General features: G+C 32.4%; 1 protein-coding gene across 3 annotated transcripts; it reads right to left on the bottom strand.

The window, feature by feature from the left end:
* Positions 1–285: 285 nt before the first annotated feature.
* On the bottom strand, positions 286–4257 carry rtp (MORN repeat-containing protein retinophilin). Of its 3 annotated transcripts, none has more exons than XM_013306156.1 (4): positions 4195–4218; positions 3266–3455; positions 1905–2032; positions 286–742 (listed from the first exon to the last, which is right to left on the bottom strand). In XM_013306156.1, the coding sequence occupies exons 1-4, from the start codon at positions 4202–4204 to the stop codon at positions 588–590; spliced, it is 483 nt and encodes a 160-aa protein (XP_013161610.1). In that variant the 5' UTR covers positions 4205–4218; the 3' UTR covers positions 286–587. The 3 variants fall into 3 exon arrangements, with proteins under 3 accessions (XP_013161610.1, XP_013161609.1, XP_013161611.1); XM_013306155.1 differs by having other exon boundaries at positions 289–742; positions 3266–3461; positions 4195–4257; XM_013306157.1 differs by having other exon boundaries at positions 292–742; positions 1923–2032; positions 3266–3461; positions 4195–4257.
* Positions 4258–10720: the final 6463 nt, after the last annotated feature.

Genomic DNA, 10720 nt, shown 5'->3' on the forward strand with positions numbered 1-10720 from the left:
ATTATTCCGATAGTCGTATCGGTGAATGGACTGATAGCGAAGAGTTTCGACCAACATCTCAAGAAGCTCTCGCTTAACAGTTGGATTAAGGGCCCCGATACAAAAGGCAGTTATCCTAGAAACCGCGCGCATCGTGAGAAGGTTCTGTCTCTGCAGCTCTGACCACTGGTTGTTTGAGTCATAGGATTCCGCAGCCGGTGGTGTTCTATTTTTAATGTAATATATTTTGTATATATATTTTTTGTAAGAAATGTACTATATTAAAAATATGATAAATAAATGAACACGTTGATTTTTAATAACTTGTTTAAAGATGCCAAATTAGCAAGTATAAAACAAAATTAAAAATACTTGTCATTAGCAATTCCATAAAGTATATTGACAATAAGTATATAAGCGCAATTGTTTAAAGTGTTTGTTCTCATTCAGCATGTTCACACTTGTCAGATGTTACGCCACGCAGCATATCTAATTTATCTCTAACGAAATATTTAAACAGCCAAATTAGCCCTTTCTAGTTATTTCACGATTAAATATGGCGCCCGGCAACCGTCATAAGGGAACGAATTCTGACAAGAGTAGATCTTTTACACTTGTTGACATTGCGCGCGCGCCATGTAAGCAACTTTTTGGGCCCTCTGAACCACTTCAGGGCAACGTTTGCGCCGCACCATCTTACAGTCCTGGAAGAAACCTTCATTTCTAGGAAATCCATTGCTCCCATCACTGAAGGTCACCAAGCCTAGAAATTGATAAATTCTTTAATTAAAAACAACGAATATGAAAAAAAAATATTTTCTTAGCTTCTAATGTTCATTAATAAAAGTAAATTAAAATTAGCTCGGTCGTTTAAACTGAAAAAACTTAGTCATTTCAGTTATTTAATCAACTTTGTCCATCTAAAAATGTTGAGTAATCGTCTGTTAATACCCATGTCCACTGAGGGCTACCAACTACCCTAAGTGAGGGCTGAAATAATCGTACTAATATTATAAACGAAATTGTTTGGATGGATGGATGCTTGAATTTGTGATTATTTGAATTTATCTCGAGAGCGGCAGGATGGATCTCGCCGAAATTGGCAATGATGTAGAACATAGTCTGAAAGAACACATAGGCTACTAGTTAAGTTTTTTTTTTAATTACGCGCGGACGGAGTCTCAGGTAATAGCTAAAGTTAAATAATAACGAACTATAACATTTACATACACTGATAAATATCGCCATTTTATAAAACTAAGATGCTAGTAGTTTATTACAGAAATCGCTTATCAACAATAATGTAAATACGACAAAAGATACTAAGAGATTTATTAGTTAGAAACATATTTTTATTCTGTTGGAAGCTAAAAGTAGATTCTCATTTTAATTTTATTCTTCTCTTTTATTTCCTCCATTTGTGTGAGAAATTATATTATGCTATTAATAAGGAACTTCCAAGAAGTAATATTTTCAAGAAAAGAAATATAAAAACTTTTGTTTCTTATTTCACCTTGCCTAATCAATTTTACTTGCAAGTTGAATACTGTTATTAATTTTCTTTTGTTAATATTAAGTTTTAATACACCGGACCTAGGGAGAAGCCCAGGTGTTGGATATTTGGGGTGGCAGCCAATGAACGTACTACTTTTAGGGGTGCCTCAATGATTTCCACACTATGGCGATATATGACCATGTTACACAGCTCTGCAAATAAAACGTCTTGCGTATATCTTAGTAATAGTATAAGAGCAAAAACCAGAAAAGTTTCATAGATATCGCTGAAATTTGGCATGGATGTAGAACATAGCCTGGAAGAACACGAGGGCTATTAATTAAGTTTTTTTTTAATTCCGCGGGGATGGAGTCCCGGGCGACAACTAGTGATGAAATATTAATTGATTCCTATCTCTTGCGATTCTTACATTCATGAACGTACACACCTAAGCCCCAAACACGACCGCCTCGGAACTCGCCTTCGAATTTCATTCCATCCGCCCGCCAGAATACTCCGTGGCCGTGGAACCAGCCCTGCATAAACTCGCCTTCGTATCTGAAATTGTTTTCTTCTCTATTAGATTAAATACATCAAATGTTTGCAGTTCATTTACAACAGGTTATAAACAGGCGTTCAGCTGAGTGATCAAAGGTTCAGATCAAGGATATAAATGTTCACCTCATTAGTTTAATCTTAATATCATACATGCAGAAGTTTTGATGGATGGATGGAAGTTTATTAGAAAATATCTCGGAAGTTTATTAATAAATAGCCGAACGGCTCAAATCTTGATGAAATTTAGCATTGGTGTAGGACATAGTCTCGAAAAATCAATGAAGTTTTTCTTTAATTCCGTGTGTACGAAGTCGCGGGCGACAGCTAGTATACAAATAAAGTCGAATTGTCAAGGTAACACAAATATTGACACATTTGTCGACAATAAATTCAATAATGTTAATATTCCCGTGGGCGAAAATTTCGTAAATTTAACAATTTAATGTTATCTGAAGCATGAATTTGAATTTCGAAGTATTTGTTCAAAAAAGAAATGAATATTAAATATATAAGAGATTTAATAAAATGCCTTTTTGCGGACGGAAATTAACCTCAAAGCTTTGATTGCTACAATTTACTTTAATCAGGTACTGATTTAAATTATAGCGGATGAGGTTAATCTCTTCTTTTTAAATAATCATTTCCTTCTGGAGGTATGACTTTTATTAGCTTGATATTTTATATATAAAACTTTGTATGTATCACAATTCCATAGAGACTTCCTGAAGACTACATGCCTGAAACAATTTTGACGAATATCATCTATACTAATATTATAAAGCGGAAGTGTTTGTTTGTTCAAACACGATAATCTCAGGAACTACTGGTCCGATTTGAAAAATTCTTTTTTTTTTGCGTTGGATAGTCCATTTTTAGAGGAAGACTTATATAACATTACGCTGCGACCAATAGTTTTTTTTTAATTCCGCGCCGACGGATTCGCGGGCGACAGCTAGTTGTATAATAAAATCACCGTTGGTTCCTGAGATCAATATCTCTGTATAAAACATAACGTCATCGCTGTCATTATCTTTGACAAAACAATATGTTTTAAACGGAAATGTTAGTCTCAGAAACCCACGTGTCGGGTTTTTATTATTTTACTTACAAAAAGTACTAAAGTACATTTAAATATAACAAGTAATTTTAGTAAACGTTACTGTGTAAATATAAAAATTAAGAATTGGTTTAAAATGTTTGAAATAATCATGATATATTTAATCGTATACTTACTTGGCACCATCAGGGAATGCCATGACACCCAGCCCGGAGCACATGCCACTAGCCAGACAGCCGTCGTATCTCGTCCCGTCTGGCAGCAACAAATGGCCCATGCCATGTTTCTGACCCTTTGAGTTCCAGTCACCTACATATCGGGTCCCATCTTCATACTTGTAAGCCCCTGACTTAACTACACCAGGATCTGCAACTGAGGAAAAAGCAATTTAGAGCGTCAATAGCCTAATGGTTAAGGGTACGGATTTCCGATCACGACGTCGGGGGTTCGAATCCCGCCATTCGACTATTGTCGTAAACCTTATCCTAGCACAAGCCTATAGCTTAGTTGGAATGGTAAAAGAAATATTAGTAAATTTACTAAAAAAATCTGCTAATATTTTTATAAAAAAAAATAAAATAAAAAACAAAATGTTATAGAATCAATTGCTTTTAAGAGAGTAAAAAGGACGATGCTGCTATTTGTTCCTTCATTTCAAACGTCAGGCTATCTTCGAAGAAATTTAAATTATCATTATTTTTGCCATTTACAATAACTTTTATCTAAAATAATTCTCAAAAACCAAAACTATAACAATTCAGTTACATTATTCCACAGTAAAATTATTTGAATTAAATTTTGCATTTTATTCTGAATTAAATATTAAAAAAATGATAAAAATAAAAACGTGCAAGCGAAAGAGCGGCTATAGATTTAGGCTAAGTACCGGCTTTTGTGCTCCACTGAAGGAGAGTAGCGTTCAATGGAAATTTTACTAACGATTTTCTATTTTATCTTTCAAATTAAAGTAACTATGTATTTTTAAATTGTCATTTTTCAATATTTACTTTTAAATTACATATATTGTATTTGGAAGTTAATAAATTATACACTAGATCCTATATTAAAATACACATTTTACACAATTTTCTATTTTATTTCTCACCTTCCACCATGATAAAGTAGTACACCGACCAGTCAGGGAGAATATACTGAAAGGTTTCCCGAGCTCGTACGAAACTACTGTGTGTTAATTAAATTACTGACTACTTTACACTGTAATAAAATAAACTGGCTTAAAGCTACTATGAAGGTTAACTTAAGTATCAACTATACAACAATAAACAATTTTATTAACAATATAATTATTTTTGCTACAATAACGATAAATCTATGACATAGTTCCTCTTGATGCCGAATTGCCGAAATAGAGATCAACTGTTGCCCATAGGATTAAACGCACAAAAAGAGAATATTTCCTCTTCCTACTCGTCCACTTATCCATCAAATCAACTTCCCCTTTCCATCCAGGTCCAAAATCAGGCTGTTATCTGTGTGGTCGTGGTACTGCACTGGTCGAGCGGCCCATTCGTGCAACACATGTTGTTGCTGGTGTCTACCACTGCCACTGTGACATAATTATTAGTTGATACTTCTTTGTCGATTGATATTGCAGAAGGAAATAACAGGAGCAACAGCTAAAAGACCAATAAAATATGCCTCCGTTTTACTTACTGATGGACTATGTTTTAAAACTCCGTGGAATATTATTCAAATATGAAAAATTGAAGTACAAGTAAAACTATCTCACAGTTTTATACTAACTTCTTTTGTCAAACATTTAGAAACAGAAAAAGGTCAACGAGGAAAAGGACCTAGAAGACGATAATGGAATAATGTGTCCTGTTTTTTACAAACACGAGCAATTTCATCCTGGAAAAATATTGTTTTCTCTACGATACATATTATGTTGAGAGGGCCATTAGGCCGACCGCTCTTGTAAGTATTACGTAATAAAACGCTTTTCACTTACAAAGAAATCGAACAACAAAAGAGCTATTACCATCCCCCACTGTTCCGTGTATTACGTACACGTACCAATTAACCGTTCCTGTAATTGCCAGTTAATAACATCGTCAGTGCTGCGACGACATATCCTTATTAGAGCGGCGCTAGTGTGTTGTCAACTCTCCGAGGGTCAAAGATTAACCGCGCAGACGTGTCGTTACATAATAATAAAAAAAACCGTGAAATGTCACTATTGATATATATTATGTATTTTGTTTGACAAATGTTTAGAATCTATAAATTAATAATATTTTGAGTAGTATTAGTTTTTAAAACCAACATACATATCAGACGGGGAACTTGCCAGCACGAAGTTAATAAGAGTTTAATGTCCCGAAAGCTACTAACTCGCGCCAAGGATACCTTTTAAAGTTACTTGAAATGTTTTCGAAAAAAAATGTGCACGACAAATTGGATTTTACCTAAACCTTTAATACATAGAGCTCATAATATTTATTTTTAATATTTTGATGTTTCAAAGCTTAATTTGAACCTTTAGCATGAGTAAACGACTCGGTTAGGTTTTCGTTTATTTAGAATCTTATTAGCTTTTTAATTACGAGAAGAACGACTTAATTGCAAGCCAACTTAATTATTTCGTCGACCGAATAATCGTTTGAAAAGGTGAACACACTCCGAATATTATGAGTTACTTTAAAAAAAAAGATTTAAAATTTAACACAAAACAAAGCAATTTCTTTTGCAATGATACCTGTATGTGATCATATTGTTACCTCGGATTTTTTAAAATAGAGTAAGTGGGACGGCTATACTAATGTCATAAATGTTCCATTGTTTTGCTGTTACATACGGAATTTATTAGAGGATGCAATGAAAAGAGAAATAAGTGAATAGTCTGTACACGTTGCCATGTATCTATGTACAGTCTATGATTAACGACATACCTTGACGCAAGAATCACCTTTTGAATAACGGCGGCGGGCAATCTAGCGCTTCCCGTCGACTTGACGATTCCTAATAACGAAATGCAGCGAACAAAACTAACACAAGTTCAGGGACAGGGCGCTTGTGTGGACACGTTATATTGTTACGTATTTTATTACCAGATTGACAAATAGGGTATATATTATAATAGTGCGTATGTTTGTTTTTATGTATGTGGATTTGTATGTACTATGTAAAATCCATTGTGACAGAGCTTAAACTACTCAACCGATTTTGTCAAGTGAGATGTCATTCGATTCGTCTTCTTCCTCGGAGTGTCATAATTTATAATCTATTGAAACAAAACACATATAGTAGACGTAACAGTTGATTGTTGTTGTTTTTATTATTCACTCGAAAGAGCAGGCAAAAGAACTAAGCCATACAGCCTTGTCTTTTTTATTTTGAATATAGAGAATTTTATAATGTATAGGCCGCAGCCAAGTCTTATGTTTCTTCCTCCATTTTTCTTTTTCTCTCGTGACAGATCGTAACAGTTGAAATTCAAAAAGAATAGTGAAAGGACCCAGTTCTAATCTCACTTGCCAAAACTTTTTTTTTATTGCTAAATCTTTTTTGCGTTGTATTTGACTACTTTCTTAAGTAAGAGAGCAATACATAAAAATTACAGTTTAATTAGTTTAAATTAAAAATGTTAAAATCTTTGTTTTAAAACGCAGACGATAGATGGCGCTATTTCATCTTACAGAGGCCGTCACTCAGGTTTTTTTGGTTTTTAAAAATTGTGGTTATTGCAGCACTACTATTTCTATTATTAAAAATTTATGATGTTTTTTAGACTTTTTAGCAGTAGCCAAAATGCTGGAATGAATCCGCATATAGTACTCCCTTAAAGTGCACATTATGTGCATTCCAATTGTTCCTAAACAGTTTCTACACAAAGACTGCATTGCTTTAAGGTTACATGTGTTACCACCATGTTATTTATCGTGACTTTTCAGTGACGAAACACAAATACAACATTATAATGTTATCCCTCTTATTCGGGTTAAAGAAAACAGAGACAAGAATATGTATTTTTACCTGTATTCGGCAGTGGAAACGGCAACGGAAATTAATCGATGTCCAACATTACATAAGCAAGGTTAGCATGGGGTGAAGATGTGCTGTTTGCGATCGATATGCACCAAGGTTGGCCGCAGCAAAGTCATTATGACACAGAGTTAAGAACAAATAGACCGGAACAAGGATGTTAAAAAATTTCGCAATCCTTTAACGTTACGTACATTAAGGATATATTCGTATACTAAGTCAAATCAATAAAAGAAAAAGGATAGGATGATGTATTAAGTTAAAAAATTGATAAAAGGAAATTTTTGCTACTGCACATTAAATCGTATTAACGTTTTAAAAAAAAAATTGCAGTAGAGTTTCAAGTATCATTTAGCTTAGTAGCTTTGCTTAATATCTTAGTTTGTTTTTATTTAGATTTTAATCATAAAAACTATCGTGAGACACTATTATTAATTCATTCCGTTTCGCTCAAAAGATTATTTAATAAAGTTTAAACGTACTCAGACGAGTTAAAGACTGTCTTGCGTATTTAAATTATTCTTAAAGAAGTCTTTAAAAAGACAATTTTAAGCCAATTGAATTTGAAGAAAATATCATTTTGCCCTGTCTATTGTTTACTACGTACTATAACCTCATGGTATTGACCTTGATTATAAATGAATTTGTATGATATGTATGATAAAAAACTAAATAAGTTGATTAAAATGTGTTTGAAAGTTACAAATTAAAGTTAAATAGAAAGTTTTATTAGACAAAAGAAAACATATTTTATGAATAAAAAAACTTTCGAAAATAATTCCCTTACAGTCTGTTTTGTAATCTTACTTCTTATTCGTTTTATAAATGCGAATGTTTGGATTGATAGATAGATGTTTCTTAGAAGTTATCTCTGGAACAGCTGAATGGATCTCTCTGAAATTTGGCATAGATGTAGAACATAGCTTGGAAATACACATATGTAAGCTACTAACACCGCGCGGACGGAGTCGCAGGCGACAGTTAGTAAGCAAATAAAGATTAATATTGCAAACTGCGTTTGACTTTACAAGCTATATTTTCTAATACATATTCCCTTTTTTAATCTGTGAGATTTTACTTTTTCTTCTACTAAATTGAAAAACCTATTATAAAACAAAGTTTACTACATTTTAATATTGTAATAGCTTGTCGATTTGTTTACTATTTATTTTGTTTAGTTTTCCCATTCAGCTATACTTCAGTATATCGATTTATGAATTTCTATAATAATCGTGAGTTTCTGAGAACTCTGTATAAAACATATTGTCATGCCTTTCATTATTTTTAACTAACCAGAGATAACAATCAGTTTTAAACTGATATTTTTGTGTCAGAAACCCACGGTAAAATTAATAAGTCATAATACAATATACATAACAATAATGTCTTAAATACAAAATTACATTTATCTTTTTTTTTATAAGAGAAGGCGGGCAAACGAGCGGTGTTAACACCGAGGTATCTATATTATATTTTATCTTAATTTGTTTCCTTAAAAACCACAAGAGTCACTCTATATCCCTGGTCCAAATTATAGTGATATTAAACTATATGATAAAATAAATATATTTAAGATACATTAGTCGTGGAAAAGTTACCTATATTTTCCTAGCACTTACGTAAGATAAGAAAATACGGAAAATCAAACAACATTGTAAGAACCGAAACTAATGGACGCTAAACTCTAAATTGAATAAGATGATCTTGTAACAAAATAAGTAAACATTAAATCTTCCCAATGAATCAACTTGTAAACATTTCCACGGGATTTGTAATGTTGGTAGTACGTCGTAAATTGACTTAGATCTGTTCCAATTTACGCAACATCCTTGTATTTGATAAAGAAATCATGCAAGAGATGTGTGTCTTTACCATCGCGTTAGCACATGTATTTTATTTACCTAATTCGCGCATTCGTAGTATCTGTAATTGACGAATTTTATTAAATAATGCATATATCTGATATTTCAAATTAACTTCCAAACTGACCTATTAAATGGAAAATAATTTCCAAAATCTGATTGCATAGTTCAATGGAAATGAGAATTTATTTACACATATCACAGGCTGACAATATCAATTAATTATTTATGGATTTATTTTAGCTTTACCTTAATAAATGAGACAAACATGTGTATTTTTAATAAATCTATATTGTTATTTTTCATAAAGGTAAAATTGTTTCGGTAGGTTTGTTATCTTGTTATTAGCGCCTTCAAACAAATTTTACAAAATTAATATGAAATCAGTTCTTAAATCGTGTTATTTACTTAATTAATAGAAAAAATAATTGTACAACATCTTATATATGAAATTCTCGTCTTATATATAAAATTCTCCTGTCACAATTTTCGTTCCTATACTCCTCCGAAACGGTTTGACCGACTCTCATGAAATTATGTGAGCATATTGAGTAGGTCTGAGAATCGGCCAATTTTTATTCCCGCGCGGACGGAGTCGCGGGCGACAGCTAGTATCTTTATATTTTGATAATATACTAACATTTTTCCGTGACTTCGTCTGTATGTATAATAGCTTACTTGTTCTTTCATACTATATTCTACATCTGTGATTTTTTTTATCGAGATCTGATAAGCCATTCTGGAGATTTGTATAAACAAACATCCATCCAAATGTTGGCATTTATAATATTAGTATGATAGATTATTGTATTGTGACTAATAGTAAAATACTAAGTAATAATGTCGTGTATTGCTCGTAATTCTAAGAACAGCTGAAGGTAAACGTTTCGTCGCTGTCGTGTTCTCCGTTCGCTGTTTTATGACAAACTGCCAACATTTACAAATTGTATAGTCGACATATTCTGCCTCAAGAATGTCTTATCTTTTATAATCTACAACGAGCATGATGTTTATACAAGTTCTGTTATAAAATGCTTAATGATTATCTAACATGAAAATACTTTCCAACTAATAATCTTGATTGTATTAGTTATATAGAAATAAAACTGAAAGATAGGATCCTTTTACTCTTTTCTAAAGGATAATATTCAGACAAAGAATTTACTCGGTTTGTCTTTAGTCGAAATCTGGGTTACATATAATATTTAAATAAGTATCAAAAAGCACTAAACCACGCGATTTGTGAATTTAAATTAATAACATCATTAATTCTTGTGGAAGTCCTTTATGTTGACATAAGTAGGTTGAAGTTGCTTCCGTTAAATTTATCCGTTTTGTTCAGAAGAAGGTAACGATAAATAAAGTTTATTATTATTGAGGACACGCGTGCCGCTCTAGTAACGCCGCCCGACTTTTCCTGGTCCCGCACGCTACGTTAAATCGCGATAAACATTAAATATTAAAGACTTGCTACTTTTACAATAAATTGTATGATATTAAAAGATATGTGATAAATATCTTAACTATAGCATATCTACTAACATTTAAGCATAAGTTTTCTACAATACTGTGTACGTTTTTGTATTACAATATAGGATCGCATGTTACTATATTTTACAATCAATAAAAACATCTGAGAAATAAAGTCACAAGGTCGTTTCCAAATAAAAATGAAACAATTAGTATGAATGCTAAAATGACTCGTGAAGCATTTACATAGCGATCATAATTTCAGATTTCTACTAAACACATACAGGGGTATGG

The sequence above is a fragment of the Papilio xuthus genome, unplaced genomic scaffold (genome assembly GCF_000836235.2).
Source record: "Papilio xuthus unplaced genomic scaffold, Pxut_1.1 DF828258.1, whole genome shotgun sequence".
In the NCBI taxonomy this organism is placed as follows: domain Eukaryota; kingdom Metazoa; phylum Arthropoda; class Insecta; order Lepidoptera; family Papilionidae; genus Papilio; species Papilio xuthus.